The sequence below is a fragment of the Oryctolagus cuniculus genome, chromosome 10, assembly GCF_051225735.1.
Source record: "Oryctolagus cuniculus isolate XC-2025 breed Fujian yellow rabbit chromosome 10, ASM5122573v1, whole genome shotgun sequence".
Taxonomy (NCBI): Eukaryota; Metazoa; Chordata; class Mammalia; order Lagomorpha; family Leporidae; genus Oryctolagus; species Oryctolagus cuniculus.
The window spans coordinates 20,064,685-20,088,860 of record NC_142876.1 but is presented as its reverse complement, the minus strand read 5'-3'; the positions used below and the strand labels follow the sequence as shown (position 1 = coordinate 20,088,860).

The 24,176-nt window shown below is 53.5% G+C and overlaps 1 protein-coding gene across 9 annotated transcripts in view; it reads right to left on the bottom strand.

The window, feature by feature from the left end:
* The window catches only part of ALPK2 (alpha kinase 2), a 117,124-nt gene that overhangs the window by 3,064 nt on the left and 89,884 nt on the right, over nucleotides 1-24,176 (bottom strand). For 2 of the 9 annotated variants that reach the window (XR_016213957.1, XM_089305061.1), the window contains 7 exons: nucleotides 23,842-23,989; nucleotides 18,976-19,103; nucleotides 18,843-18,878; nucleotides 17,795-18,164; nucleotides 15,897-15,985; nucleotides 11,260-11,477; nucleotides 7,523-7,571 (listed from right to left, as the gene is read on the bottom strand). Coding sequence is in view for 8 of the 9 variants with exons in the window: in XM_089305061.1 (XP_089161187.1) it covers nucleotides 7,523-7,571; nucleotides 11,260-11,477; nucleotides 15,897-15,985; nucleotides 17,795-17,920 (482 nt within the window). In the remaining variant the exon portion in view is untranslated. Of the gene's footprint in view, nucleotides 1-7,522; nucleotides 7,572-8,943; nucleotides 9,165-11,259; nucleotides 11,478-15,896; nucleotides 15,986-17,794; nucleotides 18,165-18,842; nucleotides 18,879-18,975; nucleotides 19,104-23,841; nucleotides 23,990-24,176 lie in introns of those variants that run through there. The other 7 variants (XM_070050093.2, XM_070050094.2, XM_008261415.5 and 4 more) reach the window with 6 other exon arrangements.

The window sequence follows — 24,176 nt, the reverse complement described above, 5'->3', positions numbered from 1 at the left end:
CATCTACAGAACTGCAAGTCTCTCTCCTCTCTTCATTTGATCTCTGTCTCAGCCAGGATGTTGGGCTTCTGATTTGACCTGTTGTTTTCCTAAACCAACAGTCATTGCCACGGCCATTGCTCTAGCCAGGGAAGAAAAGTAGGGCAGTGTCCTTTGTGTTTCTAGACCCGTTGACCTCAGATGTGTTCCAAGGACGTGAATCCAGCTGCAGAGAATTCGCAGCTCTGCAAGCAATGCGACCTTCAGTTCTCTTGCCTGCGGCCCCCGTTGCAGGGCACACCTGCCTTCGGCTGCCCTTAGGGTCAGAGGAGACCATGAATCTGGACCTCTGTGACATCCCTCCAATGTGCTCACTGACGTGTGTCATCAGGCAGTTGTGTCATTGTAAGGCCACCGCAGCATGCAGTGACACAAACAGCTACGATGTTATGGGACCACTGTCGGAGCTGTGGCCCATCTGACCAAACAGTGTTATGCAGCCAAGGTTACGTAGAGAGTGGCTGCAAGGACAAGGAATTCAGGTTGATGATGCAGGTGACACATTGGAGCAAAGCCCTAGTCTGGCAGCAGTAGGGGTGGATAAAATACAGCCAGGATTGGGTTTATGCATTGGCAAGACAGATGCACCAGCTATGTAATAAAGGGAGGGACACCGGGAAAGCTTCCTAGTTTGGAAATATCTCGTATTTTCTGAAAGTCCATCAGTGTCTTTCATTTCTTCAAGTTTATTGCATTCATTGCTTCACTCATTGGGCACCAGCTATGTGCAAGACACGTACTGGGATGAAAGAGGCTAAGGAAGCCCTGTGGTTTGCTCCCAGCCTGGCCATCTTGCAGGGCGGGGAGACTCATCAGCAAGTGTTGGCTCTGTACTGAACGTCAGTGCCGTGGCCACCCCAAGGGGAAGTTTATCACACTGCCCTTCACAGAGGGTTTATCAGGCACTGGGGATGGCACAGGCCAAGGTTCCGAGGCCCATTCTGAGTGAGAGCTGCCGTCTGAGGAGAGACGAGGTACAGGGCGTGCGTGGAGTGGCTTCGTAAGCTGTCGGTCCCTGAGGTCTGCATTTCCCAAAATGTGCTGTGGGGGCTGCAGTCCCTCCAGATCCTTGGGAAAGCTGTGCTGTCCGTGCTGTGAGGAGAGCTGGGTCCTCTCCCATTGGCTCTTTTTATTATTTTTAAGGATTTATTTATTTATTTTTATTTATTTGAAAGAGTTACAGAGAGAGGTAGAACCAGAAAGAGAGAGAGATCTTCCATCTGCTGGTTCACTCCCCAAATGACTGCAATGGCCAGAGATGAGATGATCAGAAGGCAGGAGCCAGGAGCTTCTTCCAGGTCTCCCACGCAGGTGCAGGGGCCCAAGAACTTGGGCCATCTTCCACTGCTTTCCCAGGCCACAGCAGCGAGCTGGATCAGAAGTGGAGCAGCCAGGACTCGAACCAGTGCTCATATTGGATGCAGCATTGCAGGCGGTGGCTTTACCTGCTACGCCACAGCGCTGGCCCCCATTGGCTCTTTAAGATCCTGGGGAATCTCTCACTAAAGATACTTCTCCAACTCTTCAGCCCAGGCTTGAATTATTGGACAATGGCACCCCATTTCTCCACCATTGCCTCTCTAAAGGGAGCCATGCTATGGGCACGGTGGCAGCGACAGATTCAGGTCCGCGTCTTCTATAGAAGTTGTGTTCTCGGGGTTTGCAGTGCGCCCTCCTTCAGTCAGGTGACTAGCGACCAACCTCAAGAGACACCCCAGAACCCAGTTCCGGCCATCCCACCACAGGCCTGCCACCAAGGCATCTCAGCTGTTCGTTCTCACTTTCTGCCTTGACCAGTCTGTTCTCCATGGTCACCGCATGTGTAAGTCCAAGCATGGTCAAGAAGCCGCTGGAATGTTCCCTCCCCCTCAGCTACAGACCCCGCCCCCGCTCCTGCCCGCTCTCTGCTCTTATCACCCGGATCCAGGCTCTCCGCCGAAGCCACAGTCTCGGCAACAGCCCAGGCTGTCTCCATGGAAACCAAGCCCTGGCACTTTCTTCTCTGGCAGCCACCCCGGCTGGAAAAAAAGCAGAACATCAAGTTTCCTTCTTCTGAGGAAAATGGGAGAGAGGAGGGCTGGGACCCCCGACCCCCACACCAAGTCGGGCCTCCAGTGCTGCTGGCCCGGGCATTCAGTCCCTGCTCGCCACAAGCTTCCTGTCTTCTTGCTCCTGCAGGCACCCCCCACACCAGCTGGTCTCTGCCAGACGGGCCCCGGGGCTGAGGTCAGGTGCACCCTGTTCCCATGACATCCCATGCATCCCAGACAGGATGCACAGCTCTGTCCTGTCTACCACCTGAAGATGCAACCAGAGCTGAGGAGGGCACCCATCTGAGACTGGCTCCCTGTCCTACGTCCCAGCACTGATTCCCGCGGGCCATGCTTTATCTGCAGCTGGAGGCCCTGGGGCCACAGGGCAGACAGCGCCGGCCAGGCAGACACACATCAGGAACTCAGTCCAGGCCGTGAGGCCCATGGCGGGCAGGGGTGAGCAAGGCCTCGAGTCCAGTTGTTATGGGCTGGGCAGCACTGCTGGCTACAGTTCCTCGTTGATGAACTCTGATACCCGCAGGGAGGGTGCCTGGCCCTCTGCAGCCTCACTCCGTGGTCAGCCCCTCACTCTGCTTTTCCGGGTTCCTTCCCTTCTGCCTCCCCACCAGCGCCTGTCTCCCTCTAGCCTGGACACACACACACACGCACACCGGTCGTTTTTTTAGCTGCCATCCAGACATTCCCTTCTCCTGTTGACAAACTTGTAGAGTCCCCAGTACACGCTCGCTCGCTGGCTCGCTCGCTCTCTCGCTCTCAATGCACTCGGCTTAAACCTTCCTAAAGGCATTCTCCTTCCTGCTGTCTCCCAGCTGTCCTGCAGGGGGCGATCTCGAGTTCTTTCCTTTCAGACTTGCTGGAGCTGGATGACAAATGCTGGGCAGGAGATAACCCAGGCGGAGGGTTGAAAGCCCGTAGCTCATGGCTCCCACTTGTGAGATTTTCAAGCTGGAGCCAGGAGATCATCATGCTGTTCCCAGGGCGTCTCCTGGGAGAGCTGAGCTCTCACTTGCTGGTAGGGCCTGCGGGAATCAGCAACCGTCCGTCCCCGTGTCTGTCTTGATGAGTGGGCCCTCATCGCCCTCACCTGCCCGTTTGGGGCACCTGATTCTCTCCAGGGTCTGCTGAACTCGGTTTCCATGTCAGGGACGCCCGGCGTGTGCCACGCACCCTTCAGCCTCATCATTCTGTTTGCCCGTGGCTGGAAAGCCAGGGCTGGCTGGCGGCCGCCCCTCGGGGAGGCTCTGTGGCGGCGCGTATCTGTCTTATTTTGGCCCAGTGCTTCGTGACTGGGAAGCAATCTGCTTAGGGTATTCCTCTTTGTTTTCCTTCAATTCAGTGACATGAAATTGGCTGTTTGGAGGAAGACTATTCAAAGTATTGCTCTGGTGCCCTCTGGTGGTTGGACCACAATTCCACCATCTCTGCCAGGGTTTCTCCTGCTGGCTGGAGTGGGCGAGTGTTTGCACGTGCCGCCCCACACTGGACACGGGTGGGCCTGTTCCCAGCACGCGTTGCTTTAGAATGGCTTGCAGTTGGTTCAGTTAAATTTCCAGTTCTAAAATTAGGCCTTTTTTTCTAGTCTTTCTCAGCCCACTGTAGATGGCTGATTAATCTCAAGTCAGAAATGCTTTCAATGGTCTGGTTAGGATCTTGGGTCTACCTTGACAATGGACTCATGGATATCAGAGCAGCAAACAGGATTTGTAACTTGAAATTTGTGTACTCGACATGGCCCAAAGATGGAGAGTGTTGCGGTACAGGGGTGAGTTTCCAGACGTGACCATGTCCTGCCAGCCTTCCGTTCTGAGGATCTTGACGCCAAGTAAAGTTGAATTTAAAGGAATGAGTCATGACGGTCCCTACACGTCATTTTATGAGATCCCAAATAACTTTGTACCTCCCAAATCACATCACAACCTTGGACTTCATCAAACAAGAAAACTAATCAGGGTGCACTTATTGGGCAAGCGAATTCATGGTGCAGATGGAGACACAGAACGCGGCTTCTTAGGGCTGCCCGGCTCCAGCCTCCCCTAGAACCTGCAACTCCCCCTTCCCACCGTGGGCAGCCGGAGTTTGCCAAGAACGATGAGGCCGACCCCGGTCAGTCTCCTCTCCTGTGCGCCCTGGGACATCTGTCCTGCCACGCACTCCGCCTCTTCTCACGCCGGCCCCGGCCCTCCCACCTGGTTTTCTCCCTTCCTGTCTGCAAACTGCTTTGAACTGGAGCCCTTTCCAATCTGCTGCCATTGCTTTAGCTCCACTTGGCAGCCTTGGCTGACACAGATGGAATCGCGGCTTCCGGCACTGGGGACCTGCCCCTGCGCCTCGGCTCCCGGCAGCGAGTCCTGGCTGGAAGTGGGCTGCCCTGCCCCGCCCTGCGCCGAGCGTGGCCACTGGCTTTTGCTCTGGAGCAGAGGTTCTTCCAGGGACTTCTGTGAGGTCTCCCCGACACCCCCACCTTCTGAGGACAAAGCCCCCCTGCCTTTTATCAGCTCTTCAAACAGGGTTTCAGAACAGCTCTTTTGAAAAAGAAAAGGCCTAAAAGGCAAAGTTTAAAGAAAAAAGAAGATCTACCATTCCCCCAAGGCGCCAGTTCCCTTTCCCTCGCCCTACCTCCCTTGGGTGGGAAGCAGTGAGTAGGCGACACAGCGCTGTGCCCTGGGCTCCAGCCGCCAGTCCTTCTAATGCATCCCGGGCACCTGTCCCAGGCCAACAAAGTCACAGTAAAGCAGAGAGCAAAACCAAGTGGATGTCTTTTTAAACTAGGAGAAAAGATGCAGCATGTGAAGCTCTGGGTTGGCTCCTGGAAGCTGTTGATACGCTTCCAGGAGATGTCTTCAGTCATCCTGTTCTTAGTCTGTCCTGGATTTGGGGACTCCTTGCACACTCGGCTTTGGTCTAAATAGTGGTATGAAGTTTGCCCGTTCTGGCGACAGGTAGAGACATGGTGGGGTGTAGGAAATGGCAGTTAAGCCCCTCACAGTGAACTTCTGGGACTAAATGTTGATTCAGTGAGGTGGGGTGGGGGCATCCTCAGGGCAAGACCACACACGTCCCCATTCTGTAGATGGGTGGCTTGGGGAACTTCTCAGGTGCCTGGCCACGCAGCCGGTACCATGGGGAGCTCAAACCAGAGCTGGCTGGTACCTGAATTTGCAACATCCTGCAGAGAACACAGGATCTGTGAAGGGTGCAGGCCAGTGCCCTCCAAAAATAGGACACTGTGTTGTTGATCTTCTAATTTGTCCAGGATAAATGCTAACCTGGATAGGATGCAAGGACATCAGGCCTAAAATGGGCATCCTCAGCGGATAGGCTGGATGGATTCCTCTACCACCATGGAGCAGGGCCAGCCCCGGAGGAGCAGAGTGAGTGGCAGGACCAAGACTGGAGCCAGGTCCTTGCGAAACGCTGCCCTCTCCCAGCGTGCAGTCTTCGCAGGTGGAGAGAAGTGAAGATGGCTCTAGCACAACACTTTATTATCACTGAGCAGCTTTTCCGAAAAGAGCCGCATCCGGGGAAAACCTCCAGATTGCATCTCGGGTCTGGAAGCTTTGTGCACACATCGGAGGCGTTGAACTGGAGGTTAGAAGAACAGTCCCCTTTCTACATTTTGCAAATCTTTTTCCCCACCCTTCATTATTTATGAGAGTGCTGTGGGTGCCAGCAGTCTGAAGTAACCAGAGGAGGCGCCCCCAGCCATGGAAGCAATAGGCTGTATTCACCTTGCCATTTTTTACTTTCTGGATTTCTCATATATTGCCATCTGTGGCCTCCCTGACCCCGACAGACTGCCCCTCTGAGGGCTGGCCAATTCCTAGACGGAGTAAAGGACTTGCTTCCAGAATGCCTTTCATATGCAAAGAAGCTAATCCAGAGCCCACACCCCCACTTCCTCCTCTTTCTTGGGTACCCTGGCTCAGGGCCGGGATCTGCCTGATGTCGCACCCCAGGGCAGACACCAGACAGCTGGGGACTCTCCCTAGCCCCAGAGCAGCTGACAATCTGCACACAACCCAATCCTAAACCTGTGAACCCTGCCTTACCCGCTGCTTCCTGTCCCCTGGCTGCTTCTGCCTGCCTAGGACCCTGGCGCCTCTCCAGGTGCGCCCGCCATGCTGTGGGATGCCCTCTGCTCTTGGAAACTTAGTCACAAACTCTTCTCGTGGCAGTTGTATGAGCCAGCTCTTGGTAACTTTAATTGGAATGCCTGCAAGAAGCAACTCAGGAGGGAAGGGGGTCAATGCTGGCTCACGGTTCAGGAGGCTCACAGCCCCCCTGGCCGAGGCACCGGTGAGGCTGGAGGATGGCAGTGTGACGGTCCCATGGCGAGCCAGGAAGCAGAGAGCAGCTGGGCTGCACTCCAACAGAACCCTCTTGCAAGAACTACCTGCAAAGCCACACCCACACGGCCCAGAGACCTCCGACGGAGCCCACCTCCCCCGGGCCATCCTTTGCTCAAGTCTCCACCCTTGGTCTGTTCAGCATGAACAGAAGACTTTGGGGTCCAAGCCCCCAGTACTTCAGCCTTTGAGGGCCATCCAAGCTACGACCCAAACCATGGCACAGTTTTCGGGTCTGCTGGTCCACACCTAAGCACCGAGAAAAGCTACGTGGTCAAACAAAGCCATCACCTCCCCAAGTCATCTGTCCTCTTTCCCCCACCACTCTCCCCCCCCCCCCCCGCCCCGTGCAAGGGAAGGGCCGTGGTGGGCAAAGGCAACAGAATTTCATCTTCATGGAGAACCACAGTGGTTTTGTCCTTGGTGGTCAAGCAAAGCAATGCGAAAGGAGACTGTTTAAAAGATACCTGGGGGTAGATGTTTAGTCCCGTTCCTGGATTCAAGTCTTAGTCCTGATTCTAGCTTCCTGCTAATGCAGACCTGGGAGGCAGCAGGTGATGGCTCAAGTACTTGGGTCGCTGCCACCCACACGGGAGGCCTGAATTGAGCTCCTGGCTTCAGCCTGACCCAGCTCTACCCATTGCAGCTATTTCAGCAGCGAGGCAGCAGAAGGGACTACTTTCTCATTCTCTCATTCATATATTCGCTCTCTCTCCCCACCTCCTCACTCCCATTGCTCTGTGTCTCAAATTAATTTTTTAAAAAGACACCCGGGTAACAGGTCATCGGTGCATCGAGAGGGCGCGCCTCATCCCGAGCGAGGCAGCACCCTCCTTACATGGGGCAAAGGGGCCGTCACCAGCCATGAGCTGATTGCAGTGATCAGCAACCACGGCTCCTGGGACGCCCGTCAGGAGTCTGCGCTGCCTCAAGTGCTTTTGGGGAAAAATGCTTTTAAAATATACAAGTCAAGGTCACTCTACTCAATTGCCCAAATCCGCTTTGCCCAGCAGTCTCACGGTGTTCACCAGAGCTGCCGGAAGCCCAGTGTCCAGCTGTACGTGTCCAAGTTTGTCGACTCACCCTTTGGCCAACGTAGCTATGCCCACGTCAGTTAACTTCATCCCCACGCCTGGAGAAGAGAGCAAAGATGGAGGCTGTGTGACTCGGGGCTCCTCAGCAGGGACTCGCGGGGGAGGGGAGGCGGCTCTCCAAGGTGCCCCTGCTGCGGAAACCCCCGCCCTCCTCCTCTCCACCATCAGCATTCAGCCATGCACGCAGACGCCTCCCTGCCCAGGGTCAGCCCTTGCAGCCCCAGAGCCAGCGTCCCCAGGACAGGGGAGGGACACTCCGTGATGGCCGTGAAGCCTGCTGCTTCTGTCCCCAGAGATACTCTCCCAGGGGCTTCGTTCTGGTCCCCCATCCCCTGCTGGCAGTGGAAACTCCCTGGTCCATGAGGACAGCGGGCATGGGCATGGACTGAGGTGGTCCACACGAAGAGAAAGTTGTGGAGTTCAAAGGCAGACTCCTGATACACAATGTCCTGTGTCCCGCCATGGAGGGATTCAGACCCTGGAACATCGCCCTGAGTTCTGGGTAGACATCTGGTTAGGGCCATTGGTAAGCAGCGGTCTGACCTTGGACCCCTGACCCAGCCACTGTTTGAACCACGGTCGAGGGAGGCTGGGAGCAGAGACTGAGCTTTGGAGAGAGTAGCTGAGCCTCCCCTCTCCCGCACACGAGCTGCCACCACCTGGTTGTGCTCTGCGGCCAGCCTCGGCACGCCCCTTGACCTCACCCGGGTCCAGCAAGAGGAACAGCCCCTCTCTGATGCCTGCAGAGTGGAGGGCTCAGGTCTTTCCAGAAACTCCTTGCCCAAACCAGGGACCGGTTCCCTTCCCATCTCCCTGGGATGGTCGCCCTACCAAGACCTCACTCATGCTGTCCAGCAAATGACCTCTAAGCAAAGGGCGCAGCATCCATGATGCCACTTTATGGACCAGACACCCAGCCTGGGCCTTGTCGCCTCCTCTCTTGCCCCTGACTCTGGTCCTACTTGGGTTGGGCTGGGCTGGGAATGCCGGTTCCCCCACCACCCACAGGAGACCTGCCCATGGAGGGGCTGCACAGCCTAGAGACCAGTCTGGGCTCTGGAAGAAGGAACCAGCATCTCCCCAAGCCCACCCTGGGGATCAGATCTGGGGGCAACTGAGTTCTATTGTCCTCCACTCCTGTGTGTGTGGTTTTCTGAGGCCCAGAGGGGCAGGCTGAACACTCGGATTCAGCAGTGTCTTCCCAGAGCTGGGGGAAAATCCAGGACACATTGCTATTCCGACATTCACTCCTCAGAAGCACTGAGCTGCCGTCTCTGAGGTGCACCTGTGCGCTAAATCAGACCCGGCACTTCGGGGGAGCCAGGGAGCTCTTTAAAAACCCTGATTACAGTTGGTAGGGAATTCATCTCATTCTTTCAAAGCTGCTAATCACTCAAACATATGCACAAATGCTTTCTGTAGCCTTTATTAGAGGGATTGTGCTTTGTAGAGAAAAGACATCAAGTTGCACAAGCCCCCTTTGGATATCTTGTTTCATGGGAAATTGTATTTATACATCGCAGCTCTAAGCTACATAGAAGTCCAGGTTAAAAAGTCATCTGGCAAAAGGTCTTGGAACTGGGACAATTGCCTTCCTGTGTTTCTCACAATCACCAGCTGTCATTTCCAGTCTAGAAAAATAGGATATAATTTTTAAAAAGAAATCCCCCCCCCTCTCTCTCGGTCTAATAATTTGTCAGCAATTCAACTCCCGTCATTAAGAGTCACTTGAGGAGAGTAATTGCCATTCTAATGTGCAGCTATCGCGTTGAACTGGGCATGGCCGTGGTCTACAGGTTGCTTCTGGTGGAAGGAGGGCAGCTGGCAGCGTTAGGAGCTCGTTCTCCAGGATTTGAGTCCCTGGGTGTTTCGAGTGACAGGTTTCGCCAGCATGCAGATCTTAGGTACAAATCACAGGCTGGCCTTTTACCCTCTTAGACTTACAAGCCATGCACAGTTCTGAGCCAATGCAGCCAGGGAGGGACCGCGAAGGGTCCAAAACGGGGTGGTTGACTTTGGGTTGGTTGGTTTTGATCCTAATTGCAGTGTCTTGGTGGAATTATAAAAAGCAGAGATTGCTGTTTCATGCCACGGTAATGACAGTCAAAAGGTTCTTCCTGACAGCAGAGAGCAAATAAACACTGCTGCGAGATACCACAGGACACAGAGAAATGGAAGATTCCACTCCCCTCGCCTACTGGTGCCTGGAAGCCATATTCACTGTGCGTGAAGCCCCAGGGTGTTGTTTTCCTGGTAGAAGAATGATATTTAATGCAAAGTTAACTCTGAAGGGGGAACAGCAACCGTGGCACAGCCAGAGCCCAAGTAGAATAAATGAGATTGTTATCTGTGGTGTGTGAGTGTCCGTGAAAGGAGTGGGCAGCTATGCCAGCCTTAAACCACAGCAGGCGCCAGCGGCAGAATAGTAAGGTTCCATCCCCCAGGCCCCAGGGCCTCCCAGGAGCCCCCAGGAGACTCGGGGGAAGGTGGAATGGGACCCACGAAGGAGATGCCTGTAAAGGTCAGGGAGTAAAGCTCTTGCTGATTGGTGGATTCCAGACGTAGCAGAAAAAGGTTGGGATTCAGAGAAAGCATGGGCTGGAGTCTTGAACCTCTCTACCAACTGAGTGGCAGCAGGCAGTTAAATCGCTGTCTCTGACCCTCAGTTTTCTCATCTGTATAATGGGGTCATCTTTGCAGGATTATTCTGAAGATTGAAAATAATAGGAAAATATGGGTGGATAAAAAATTTGGGGAAGTGGTGGGTCCTTGGGCCCCACAACAGCCTAACCAGGGAAGAACGGAAGCGCGGGGGCATTGAGCACAGTGGCTGGGCCAGAAGCTGGCAGCTCTAGGAAGTCACCCTCCAGGGGACAGAGCAGTCTGCAGGCCCAGGCTGGAGCATCCCGCGGCAGGTGACATTCAGGAGACACACAACCACGCTCCAGATTTCCCCTAGCAGGATCATCACTCACTGCTGTAACTCAACTGTCTATGCCCAGCTGCCTCATGTGCAGGCGGCAGGTGTGCGGGATTTGATGCCCCCGTCAGGAGCAGCCTTCCGCTGCGGCTCATGGGAGCTGGTGGCTGGATCTCCCCCTGGGTGGGGTAATTCCAGGACCTGCGTTCCACACGGGCTCCAGCAGAGGGCGCTCCGGTTGTCCACCGCAGTAATGGACGGTTGCAAGGCAGTGGTGACTGGGTGACACACCCAGTCCCTTCCTCCCGCTGGTGTCTCCTGGGAGCGCCTCCCAGGTAGCCATCTGGACTTGAATACATAGGCACGTCTCTGGGGGAACCTGACTCTGGCAGCCCCATTTCATACAGGAAATGGCAATCCTAAAAATTTGCAAACACACTGTGACTTCATAAAGAGAGCTTAGAATTGAACGTGTCCTAAGAACTGTGAACCACGACTTGAGAATGAATTGGTGCACCTTAATCTGTCTGTCAGTGCATCTGGGCTTTCACCCATACTCCCAAGTTTGCAACTATTGAGGATTTAACAGCGGAGCCCCTCTCTGGCTGCCTGTCGCAAAGGGAAGGCGTTACGGGTGTGAGTTATGAAAAGCTAAGGGTATTGCTGCATTTGGCTGATCCCTTCAGCCTTCTTTGTCAAGCTGATGAGACACTGGCAAAACCTTCTGGGGACAAGAGTCTTCAAGTCCCCGAGGGCCTCTCCTGCCCCGTCCCTCCCCAGGACCTCCCTGCCCGCCGTGTCCTCACCCTGCATGTCCGTCACCAGGAGGCAGCCGCTTGTTTTCTGGTACACCCAGTGCTGGAAGGTACAGCATTTCTGACCGGCCTCTGAGTCTCTCCTCAGAAAGTTGATTTCCTTCCCGTCTCGGATGGAGTACTTCACGAACTCACCGATCAGCTCCTCCTCCACGGTGGCGTACGGGATGTTGTTCTCAGGCCGATGGATGAGGAAGATGGGGATGATCCTGGCAGGGGAGAGCGCGGACCCGGGTCAGGTCTCAGCTGGCAAGAAAGGCTTCTGGTGCCTTCTCCCCTCCCCTGGGCGTGGGCGGCGGCAGAGCAACCCGAGTTGCACCCCGTTTAAAGTCCTCCCGGGATTATTCAGCGGTTAAAAGGATGTGTCTCTGGTTTTTCTTTGTTCTTAGCGTTGGTTAGAAAATTCTGCATGGGGTGGAGTTTAGCGGCTCGTGTGGAAATGAATTTCTTCCAGAGAGTTCTATCTTAATGACCTTCCTTCCTTCCTTCCTTCCTTCCTTCCTTCCTTCCTTCCTTCCTTCCTTCCCTCCTTCCCTCCTTCCCTCCTTCCCTCCTTCCCTCCTTCCCTCCTTCCCTCCTTCCTTCCTTCCTTCCTTCCTTCCCTCCCTCCCTCCCTCCCCCTCCCTTCCTTCTATCCATCCATCCACCCAACCTTCTCCCATCCATCGGTTCCTCCTTCTTTCCTTTCATTCAGTCCACAAACATTCATTCTGTGCCTCCCCCCTCCCATGCATCAGACAATCTTCTAAACAAGGGCAGGAAAGACAATATAGATGCTGCTCCTGTGAGTCCTACATTTGAATGAAGGAGACAGCTAATAAACAACTCTCTGGGCTGTGCTAAGAGTCAGTTGGAAAAATAAAGCAGTGGAGGAGAGACAGGGAGCCCAGGGGTAGGGAAGAGGCTGCTGTGTGGTTTGGGGAGGTCAGAGAAGTCCTTGCTGATTCATGAACGTCTGAGCAGAGACCCCTGTAGGAGATGAGAGTGGACACTTAGTGTGGGGTTGGCCCTGGCCCATAGCATGGCTGGGAACATTCCTGGTTTCTACTCGTTCGGTGCCAGTGGCACTTTCCCAGTCATGACAATCAAAAATATCATCGCTGTTATGCCTGGGTTCACGTCTCGGCTCCTCGCCTGGTTCCAGCTCCCTGCTAATGTGCACCCTGGTGAGCAGCAGGTGACAGCTCACATGGGAGACCTGGAAGGAGTTTACAGCTCCTGGCTTTGGCCTGGCCCAGCCTTGGCCATTGTGGACATTTTGGGAGTGAACCAGCAGATGAGAATACACTCTGAAATACATAAATAAATATTTAGAAATGTTCTATCATTGAACACGTCCCTGGGGGTCATGAAGCACTGATGGAGGATCTGATCTCACAGAATAGCCAAAGAAGAGACTGCCAGGGTGACTGACCACGTAGGCATCGTCTTCAAGGGCTTAAGGTCGAAACGATGGTGGCAAGCCATGGAGGCAAGAGAAAAAGTGAGATGTTGCCTTCTGATGTTCACGATTTGTTTAAAAAGATTTATTTACTTGAAAGGCAGAGTCACAGCAAGAGAGGGAGAGACAGAGAAGTCTTCCATCCACTTGTTCATTCCCCAAATGGCTACAATGGCCAAATGGCTAGGTCTAGACCAGACCGAAGCCAGGAGCCAGGAGCTTCTTCCAGGTCTCCCACGTGGGTGCAGGGGCCCAAGCACTTGGGCCATCTTCTACTGCTTTCCCAAGTGCATTAGCAGGGAGCTGGATAGGACGTGATGCAGCCAAGACTCAAACCGACACCCATATGAGATGCTGGCATTGGTAGGCAGTGGCTTAACCTACTATACCACGATGTTAGCTCCTTATTAATTTTTTAAGCGCAAAATGTTTGGCAAAATATAGTTTTGAATCCCCTGCCAACTGGCCATGTGTTCAAAGGATAAGAAAGGAGGCTTCGGGGAGGGGTGAGAGGCAAATAAGGGAAGTGGTGCCAGGCGCTCCCCGCGGGAGGAGGTGGTTGGCGTTGGTCTTCCATGTAAAACCCTGCAAGGAGCCCATCAATGAAAGGCCTTGTAAGAATCTCAGGTTTGGAGCCGGGTCCTTGGAAGACAGAGCAATTCCGTCCCCCTTGGTGGCCAGACCCGAAGTTAGGAAAAGTCACAAGGGCGCTGGGGCTGGGGGTGGCCCTCAGCAGGAGTCAGCCCCCCATGCCCACTTGCTCTTGAGAGCTGGGACCGTGTCCCAGGACATCGGGGCCTGTGCCTTCTCCAGGGAGGTGAGGTGAAGGTGCACACAGGGGTCAGCCTGAGTGGCAGATCCCTGGAGAAAATGTTATTTTTGTTAGAACTAAGGCAGGCATAGAGGGACAAAGGATACAAAATTCAAATGAATTTAAAAGATGCAAAGTGTAACACTTCCAAGAGATGACACCGCCGGGCCCCCTCCTCTTTGAGCCCCCAGACCTTTGCGTTGGCACCTGTTTGTCCTCTGCTGCCACTGGCAAGGATTCCCTGGGAACGGTGGGAACCCCCTGGCTCCATGGCTGGGGAGGCAGGAGCTTGCTCAGAGCAGGGCTTGAGTCCAAACAGCCCTTCTGGAGCCTGGCCGTGCTCACACACAAAGCAGTCAGCCCCGCCAACAGCAGCGCCCCAGGACCAGTGCTTTGTGTGCTGCTAAAGACACGTCCAGATGGCCGGGGTGGTGGTGGTGGTGGGGCGTCCATGTGCCCCTGACGCAGGCCTCCACCGGTCGAGCTTTGTCATTTTGCAGGATTTGGGGCATCTTGGTCTCCCCCTCCCCCGGAACCTCTGAGGACCCTCCCTCTGGCCATTGGCCCTTGGCATGGAGCAGAAGTGTTCAGGGTTTGCCTGGGCTCTTATTCATCCTGTAGCCCTTGGTGAGGGAAAAACACAGAAACAAGGGCTGGGTATTACTCAGCTTCTCAATTAGGCCTGGCCTGGGCCCAGCGGGACCATTTGCATGGACCCTGTGGCGCCATTCATATTCATGAATTCAGAAGCAGAAGCTGAGGCAGCGCCAGCAGGAGTGCTTTCCAGACCCCAGCTCCTCCGGGAAGGAGACCTGCAGGCCAGGGGAGGTCCCGGTCCAGAGCCTCTGGGTCCATCCCCAGGTACAGGTGCCACTCAGCTCAACCCTGGGGGCCTTCAGAGAAGGCTGTGGTTGTGTGGGGCAGGCTCATGCTCTCACATTCTCTCTCTCTCTCTCTCACACACACACACACACACACACGCACACACACACACCTCCCTCTGTTTAGGTGTCTGTACAGGCTGGGGATGTGCCAGGTCAGGAGAGAGAGACACACAGAGACTGTGTGTGTGCGTGTTTTCGGCTGTGGGACATTCTGGCTTTGGTGCTGGGAACGTGACATGAGGATGGAAGCCCCCCTGAGGACTGTTCTCCGCCAGACACTAGCATCATTCCTTCGCTGTTTTGCCATGGTAAGGAGGGAAAAGTTGTCTCAGCCAGAAGCCGTGCTTTTCCATCTTCTGCACCGTGGCCCATTTGCTGCAACTCTGAGGACCCTCGCCCGTGGGCCCCCAGCACGCCCCCTCCAGTCTGAGTCCCTAGATCAATCTTCACAGACATAGTGTTCTGTTACTCCCCCAGGAAAAGGCCACAGAGAGTGGAGTGAAGCTGCCTAAAGCTGGGGTCTGTGCCTGCCAGCAGGGCTGGGTGGGGGAGGGGTTCGTGGGCAAGGTCTTCCTCTTCCCTGGGGAGGAGCTGGAGAGGGCGGAGCCTCGGCCGGTGGGGCTGAGTTCTTACCGCCATGAAGCTGCGGTCTCCATCAAGTCCCATGGAAAACCACTTGTGTTTTCTCACTGCATTACACGAATCCTTCTTGAATGAGCTGAGAAACACTTACGGACGAAATGACCATGCTAAGCATTTCTTAACGAAGAGCAGAAAGGATTCGCTTGCTACGCGGTATGCCCATCATGCCTCCAAAGGGAACGTGTTTCTCCCGTTTTGAGGGTTGACAGGAATTCCTCCCTCCTTCCTGCTCTGTCTGAAACGTCCTACCCGTGCTGGCGCAGCCCTTTCTCTCCATGTAAGGAAGCAGCTAGATCCCGCCAGGTGGACAGCCCGATACTCACAGCTCTGGGATCCCCACAGCTTGCTGGGGCCAGTAAACACTGAGGCAGTGGGTGGATAAAAGTAGTCACTGTGGTTTGTCTTTATGGGGTCCAGGAAGTGGGCAGTACGCTAACTCTTCCCGGTCACACAATTTGCTCTTCCTGTTTTTATCACAAGACTCATCGCTTCATATTGTTCTCCAGTACTTGCTCATTTTCTAGACAGTGTAATATCTACGGGAGTAAATATCCTGGATTTTCCATTCCGAGTGAAGGAAAATTTGAGTGGCTTTACCCATCCATCCATCTCTGCGTAAGTCCATACACCCATACGCCTCCCCACCCATGTCTTTATTTAAAGAATGTTTATCCAGTTCCTCTAAGTGTGTTTCTGGCGACCCAGCAAGCACAGGATGACAGTCACATGGGCCCTCAGGTAGCTTACAGACCCAATCAGCGGCTGTCTTCCTGGGCCTGCTCAGCCCCTCGTCCCGGGCAGGTCCCCAGCGAGTCACGCTACTTACAGGGAGCAGGGTAGACACACTTACTCTGGCACTTCTCCAAAGCCTTCCAGAGGCTGTGTTTCTGCAGCATAGATCTTGGCATAATGTCTGGCAGTGTTTTGAACGTAGCATTCCTAGAGCGTCCAAGCACAAGAGAAAGCCAAGTGATGAGAAGATAAGCAGATAGCGTATTACCCAGCGAGGCTAGTTCCCAGTTCAAATCAAGCCAATAGACTCCCAAACCCATGCCTTGGCTGGGGTCACGGAGGTGACATGTATGACGGCCTAGAGTCGGCCAATTACAGAGGAGCTCTGAGACAGGAAGGGACTGTCCAGGCAAAGGTCAAGAGGTCTCCGTGGACAGATATCCCTGAACCACAAAGTTTCTAGAACCAGCGAGGCTGAAGTTTACTCCCGAGCTCAGGAGATAGGTCCTGTGGGTGAGGTCAGGTAACTCAGGGTCTGCTCGGTTTCCCGTGAGATTTCCCATGGAAGAGTGGTGTAATTAAATAGTAAATGATGAATGCATTGGCAAGATCTCTGGCTTGCCCTTCTGAGTGGGAGTCCGGATGCTGGGGATTCTCCAGGACTGGGTCATACTTGTGATGAGGGAATACTCAGATGAGAGAAGCACAGAGAGTCTGGGTTCAGAGAAGAAAGGGATACAGTTGGCAAAATCCTGTACCTGGAGAAGAGGGGCTACCCGCACAAACACAACAGAATCGGAAGTGGTAGACGCTTCACAGTGCTGGGGAAAGTCGTCCAAATGTCACCTATTACTTTGTGGTAACAATTGTAGAAGGGCACACAGTCTGTGGGAGAGTGAGACCCAACTCTCCTGTGGCTTAGCCAGTGCTGGGGTGTGGGGAGCAACTCGGACTAGACTGTTACTGGAATTAAGACTTATTCTATGCATCTGCTCTCCCACAATATGGCGCTGGGAGAGGAGGAAACAGCTTCTACACAGCTGCCTCCAGTTCAACCAATAAACTGTAGGACCTGCTCCTGATTGGAGGAGAGCAGCGTACTCGGCGTGTGGGTAGCAGAGTTGGGATTGGTGGAAGAGGACTATAAAGGAGGAGAGAGACAACATGCACCAGGAACATCTATCTGAAGGAACACCTGAGCAGCCCCTGAGAGAGCCGGCCGGCGGTGTGCCGCTCCCCCGCGGAAGTGGGGAATGTGGCAGGGGGAACCGCCCTTCCACGGAGGTGGAAGGGTTGGTAGCCAACCCGGGAAGGACCAGCAGCAAACCCGGGGAGGGCCGAGCAGACAAAAGAACAGCGCAGGGTCCCGTGTCGTTCCTCCACGAAGAGGGGGAGCGACACTGGGGTCAACGGTGAAACGCAAGGATCAAGATGGGGGAGGTGGGGGAGGGAGGGAGAGAAGCTAATGCTCGCCCCGCCCCGACCTTCCCCTTAAGAGTTCTGTGACTTAGTAAGAGAGAGGTTGGAACTTGGCTGGCAACTTGGGTGCACCTCTCTCGCTAGTCTGTAGGATGACACCGCAGCAGACTCAGAAAACTGAGCAAGGAGACCAGCGTGGACCCCCCCCCCCCCGCACCTCCCTTACATAAACAGACCACCCCCTGCAAGCTAGGGCTGCTTTCATCCGTCCCGGGGGGTCCTGGCATCCAGAGGAGCTTCCGTGTGGATCCAAACCCCTAGAGACTGCATGGGCCTTCCTGGGCACAGAAATGGTCACAACCCAGGTCAGAACTGGTAGGGGCATCTTCGGGCATTGGCTGAGCCCCAGCTGGCTGCCGTGGGACGGAGCAATTCTACCTGAAAGTGAGGTGCGATTCCCAGCGTTCAAGGCTCCATCCCGGGCCCCCTTATAGCCCCAGAGAAGAAGGCGGCCCTCGGAGACACCACCGTCAACCCCGAGTCTGACTTTTGTCTGACGCCCGCACGGAAGGGGCGCCTCCGGGCAGGTGCACCCACCTGGGCGGCGAGTCTGTAGTTTTTCTGGATGAGCTCGTCGTTGTTCCTGGTCCCGTAGGCCACGGCGTTGTGCACCTTGAGCACGCAGGCGTGGCCGGGCTTGAAGACGGGCGTGAGCCCCCGCATGACCGTGCTGCGGAAGGCTTTGCGGTGCACCCCCTCCCCGAAGTGCAGCTCCTCGGTGGCAATCTGGCCCCGCAGGCGGCCCCCAAAGTAGCTCTCGCTCAGGAAGTCTTCCTTGAAGATAAGCTGGCTGAACTCAATCTCTTCGCAGCCTGCAGCAGGGCACAGCTCTGATTGGACAGAATGTGGCCCAGTCCCGCCCCTTGGCCGACCAGCGTTCCCGGGTACCAACAAGGACAAGGCTGACCTATAGAAACGTGAGGATTTACGCCCCGGAACATGGGAAAACTTGGCAAATCAGAGCTCCCCCTGTCATCCCCACACAACTTCCTAAATACCTCCCAGCACGCTCCTGGGTTGGAGTGGGAGGAGGGGGGTGAGCAGTTCTCTCTAAGAAGAGATACACAGCAGGCCTGGATCCCACCAACCTGGAAAACTCAGTGGCTGGCCCCCGACGGCCTGCGTGTTCAGAACAGCACCAGATGTGCCGAAAGCAAGCACAGAAACCCTGCTCTCATTCTCATGAAGAAGCAAACAAGCCGTGTTATTTTCCTGACACCTGCTCTCTTTGGGAATGGGCTCAGCTGGTCCCACTGGAAAGGAAATTCAAGCAGCAAAACCTGCTGTGGCAGTGCTAGAGGCTGCAAAGCTCATGCAGACGGGCTGGCTGCAAATCTGGCGCTTAAAGAAAAAGGTCAAATCGGAGCTCCCTGTCTGCATGTTGCCCACCACTGCATCCGAATGGAGTGCTCACAGGCAGGATGGCCCTGCTAATTGCGCTGGAAGGGCTCACGGGGTGCCACTGGCCCCTGCAGTCGTTCCTGCGGGCTCCTCTTGGTTGGAAGAGCCCGTGGGAAGAGAGCTGTCGCAAACATTCAGGTGAGACCATCGCCTCTGACCGGCCAACTCAAATCAGCTTCCTTACCTCTGGTGTTCTGGCGACCCGACAGCTGTTTGAGAACTAGAAGACAAAGGAGAGAGCGGCCTCAGCGCCCACGCCCCTCCTGAACTGGGCGGGGCCCCTGGCGTTCCTGGGAAGCAGAGAAGCTGGGGCTCACCTTCAGCCGTGAGGTGGAACTGAGCCGAGGCTTTCCCGTAGCTGTTCTCAAGGCAGCAAGTGTAGAGGCCCTGGTCCTCCTGGCTGGCCTGGACGATGGACAGGGAGACCGTGGAGTTGTCCCCTGCGCTGTAATGGAGGACAGCCACACGTCATCACGCGGTTGTTGGATTTTTCAAGCACAGTTCAGGCTAAAGAAGCGCATGTGCTGGTGCCCTCACGGATTCGGCCACTGGGCTGGGGAGAGGGCAGGATTCAGGATTGAGATGAGCTGTTTGAGTCGCTTATTGATTGCAGGGGAGAATTTATTGATTCTGATTTCACACCCGGACTCCGATATGTGATACGAATCCATGCAAGCGCTCAGGAGGTTCAGCTCCTATTGGCAGAGCAGAGAACTGGAATTGCAAAGTCTGGGAGCTGTCGTGTACACATCTGCTTGGAAGTTACCTCCGTTTTTTTTTTTTTTTTAAAGATTTATTTATTTATTTGAAAGTCAGAGTTACACAGAGAGAGGAGAGGCAGAGAAAGAGAGAGTCTTCCATCCGCTGGTTCACTCCCCAGTTGGCCGCAATGGCCGGAGCTGTGCCGACCTGAAGCCAGGAGCCAGGAGCTTCTTCCAGGTCTCCCACATGGGTGCAGGGCCCAAGGACTTGGACCATCCTCCACTGCTTTCCCAGGCCATAGCAGAGAGCTGGATTGGAAGCGGAGCAGTCAGGACTCGAACTGGTGCCCATATGGGATGCCGGTGCTTCAGGCCAGGGTGTTAACCCGCTGCACCACAGCGCTGGCCCCATCACCTCAGTTCTAAACCAGGTGCTTGTGCTCAGTGATCTCCAGACCCAAACCTGAACACAGACCCAGTAAAGGACAGCAGAAGGGCTCCTCTGTTTTCCATAATGCTATGGGACTGAAGGCTCTCGTCCTGGGTGCTCCCCTAACGACTGCCATCATGCACCCATCCACCCATCACCTGCCCAGTCCTATGAAGTTCCAGACACTGTGCTAGGAATACAGTAACCGATGCTGTGGTGATGAGAGCGTGATGATGACCACTCATGTACACTGAGTACCTGGAACGCGCCATTTCTCATCAACCTGATGAGAGAAGTACAGCTACGAAGCCTGTTTCACAGTCGAGGAAATGGATACATAGAGAGATTTAAGCAAATGACCTTGACCTTATCAAGTTGCCTCCCCAAGTACATTGTGGCTCCTGACCGTAAGTCTAGGGTAATTTGAATGATGGTTGGCTTCACGATCTATATTCCAAAGTCTCAGACAAAAACCTGTGTAGCACAAAGTGTTTCTTCCATGTTTGTTCTACATAATGAATTTTGTTTAGACGTTCATCGAGATCGTGTGTGCACGTATGTTGTGCACTTCAGTTCTGGTTCATTTCGTCGTCTAACAAAGATCCACTTATCCTGAGTTTATCTCAACTACATGTTAACAAAAATGTTCCTTATAGACTTGGATTCTCTGGTTTAACAAGTCTCTTCCACAATATACTAGTGCTACAAAAAACAAGGCCCACTAAATCATAATATTTTCTCCATTGATGATAGGCCCCCCCCCCGGACATATCCTGAATTTATGGTGAAACCTGGACATGAACAAGTGCAGTTACGAGGGGAAGATTTCAGGGCCGGTGCTGTGGCATAGCAGGTAAAGGCTCCACCTGCAGTGCTGACATCCCTATGAGTGCCGGTTCGAGTCCCGGCTGCTCCATTTCCAATCCAGCTCTCTGCTATGGCCTGGGAAAGCAGGCTTGGGCCCCTGCACCCATGTGGGAGAGGAAGAGAAGCTCCTGGCTTCAGATTGGCTCAGCTCTGGCCATTGTGGCCAACTGGGGAGTGAAGCAACAGATGGAAGACTTCTCTCACTCTCTCTCTGCCTCTGCCTATCTGTAACTCTGCTTTTAAAATAAAGAAATAAATCTTTTTTTTTTCCTTTGGCAGGCAGAGTGGACAGTGAGAGAGAGAGACAGAGAGAAAGGTCTTCCTTTGCCGTTGGTTCACCCTCCAATGGCTGCTGCGGCCGGCGCACCACGCTGATCCGATGGCAGGAGCCAGGTACTTACCCTGGTCTCCCCTGGGGTGCAGGGCCCAAGGACTTGGGCCATCCTCCACTGCACTCCCTGGCCACAGCAGAGAGCTGCCCTGGAAGAGGGGCAACCGGGACAGACTCCGGTGCCCCAACCCGGACTAGAACCTGGGGTGCCGGCGCCACAAGGTGGAGGATTAGCCTAGTGAGCCATGGTGGCGCCCCCCCTCCCCCTTTTAAAAAAGGTTTATTGGCCGGCACTGCGGCTCACTAGGCTAATCCTCTGCCTTGTGGCGCCGGCACACCAGGTTCTAGTCCCGGTCGGGGCACCGGAGTCTGTCCCAGTTTGTTCCTCTTCCAGTCCAGCTCTCTGCTGTGGCCCAGGTCATTGGGCCTTGCACCCACATGGGAGACCAAAAGGAAGCACCTGGCTCCTTTCTTCGGATTGGTGCAGCGCGCCGGCCACAATGCACTGGCCGTAGCAGCCACTTGGGGAGTGAACCAACGGAAAAAGGAAGACCTTTCTCTCTCTCTCTCTCTCTCTCTCTCTCTCTCTCACTCACTCACTCACTGTCTAACTCTGCCTGTAAAATAAAATAAAAAAAGGTCAGAGGATGACCGCATGTCGTTTGATGGGCTCACCCAAGGATCGTGATCCTATGTGTGGTTCACCATTTATGTTAAATAGAACCCATCCAGCTACTTTTAGTTACTTGCTTGTGGGTTTCTGTGCAGTAGAAAAGCTAACCTCCTAGGCTTATTGCCTGTTGAATGTCAACTCATTCTCTATCTGAAATTTTATCTTCACATCCCTCTGCCTGGGATAGAAATTTCTACTCCTCGAATGCTCCTTTGAACGGTTTTAACATCTTAGTGATTCCCTTGTTATTTAATGAGCTTGACAAGACCTCTGCTACATCCTCATGTTCTGAGAGATTTCAACTCTGACGGCTATACATTGACAAGGCAGTGAGATATTTCAAGGAGGGACATGTGAAATAAACATTCAGCTGGAATTAGGAGTGAGCAAAATTAGCAACATTAAAAAATTCATCTGGGCCGGCGCTGTGGCTCACTAGGCTAATCCTCCGTCTGCGGCACTGGCACTCTGGGTCTAGTCCCAGTTGGGGTGCCGGATTCTGTCCCGGTTGCTCCTCTTCCAGTCCAGCTCTCTGCTATGGCCCAGGAGTGCAGTGAAGGATGGCCCAAGTCCTTGGGCCCTGCACCCCATGGGAGACCAGGAAGAAGCACCTGGCTCCTGGCTTTGGATTGGCGCAGCGCCAGCCGTAGCGGCCATTTGGGGGGTGAACCAACAGAAGGAAGACCTTTCTCTCTGTCTCTCTCTCTCACTGTCTAACTCTGCCTGTCAAAACATAAATAAAAAAAACTCATCTGAAATAATGTGAATGATCTCCCAATATACAAAAGAGGTATGACCCCCAAATATTTTTTGAGTGTTGAGTATGAAGAAGGAAAATCCATTCAACAAATCCGGTACAGTTGCCAGGAAGAAAGGGGTCCGACATCACAAAGAATTTAAAGAGCTGGACTGTGTGTCATTAGCGAACAGAAGCTTTCTAATGGACACATGGATGGGTGGGTACTTGTCAGCCTACCTCACTTGGAAAAGGGACCTGGAAGATTCAAATGCCAATTCTGAGTTTCGAATAAGACTGGGTCATTGAAACAAGCAGGCAATGCTAGTTAATTGTTTTTGGCTGACAGTTGCAGAAAATAAATGTATAATTAGCACTTTTTAAATAAAGCTCTAGGGAACCTCCTTGCTTTAAAAATCAAACCATTTCTTTCTCCGTTATAATTCTTTTTAAAGCATACCTAAGACAGGCGGGACAATGGTGATATTTTAGGCAAAGTGTGATTATGTCAATCACAGCCCAGTTAGGTTTTCTGGAGTGATGTTAATAGAAATGAGACTCTAACTCAGGTACTCCGTAGTGGCATTTGGGAAATAATTTCCAGACAAATGCCTCAAGCAGACTTTGATTTAAATAAGTAGAAACCCTCAGATTCTCTCCCTCTGTCTGCTTATAACAAGAGACAGCGGATAGGAGCACCCTCCACCCATGCCCAGTGGGCTGACCTGGGGCCAGCCTTTCAGCAGCTGGAGTTCTTCAAGTTATGCTGGTTTCTGCAGAGTCAGCGACGTTTTTCTAGAATGTTCTAGGTGATGCCTGAGCTTATTGGCTCGCCTGAACAAGCATATACTGCCAAGAGGGGCTTTAGGAAGCCCTCGATCAGGTTTATTCCCCAAGAGGTATTCCTGCCTATGATTCTCACTCTCACCTCTCTGCTCTCCTCCGACACCCTGGGCACCCACAAATGTGGAGATGCCTGCTCATCCCCTCAGAGGCTGTCGCTTTTCTGTAACTTCATGGATTGTTGGGTTTCTTTTTCTCTTTTGATCCACTCTCTTAGCTTTGTTTGATCTTTATTGGATTCATGGAAATTATGAAACAGAAAACACAAGCAAAATTCACACACAGAGAGGACTCTTTAACCTTAGGACCACACTGCCCCACCCTACAACATTATTCCGCCTGTTCCCTGATTTTAAAAAATGGAGTGAAGGGCTCTGTGATTTCTTAAGATCACAGGACTCAGTGGTGGCAGAGCTGGGGCAAAAATCCTCCACTTCTTTCCCTGCGTAGCCCTGTCTTCCATCCTTACTCTTAGATACTGTGGGCATGCAGCCCCTGCTTCAATTTTCCTCCTCACTTCCTAGCGTGCATCCTGCTGAACAACTGTGCTGTGAAATAAGCAAGCGACCACTGTGGAGAGGAACCCGGGGCAAACACCAAACCTTCTCTGTACTTGGGCTATTGACTTTGAATCTTTTGTCCACCAGATGGTAGAATCTTCGTGAATTTCTGCAAACTGGCAGCTTAATTTGACATTTCCCGAGCGATCAGGGAACATCTCAGCTTGGATCTTTCTCAGTAACACTGGAGCTAGAAAGAAGAGATTGATTGGCAGGTCAGTGTGTGCAGATGACTTCCTGTCTCATCTCATTTAATTCCCACAAGACTCTTGCGAGACAGTGATCATAATTATCATTCCCAACTCACAGATGAAGAACTTGGGAGTGGATGCAGTAGGAAAACAAACAAATAACCTGGATAGAAAAATTCTACCTTT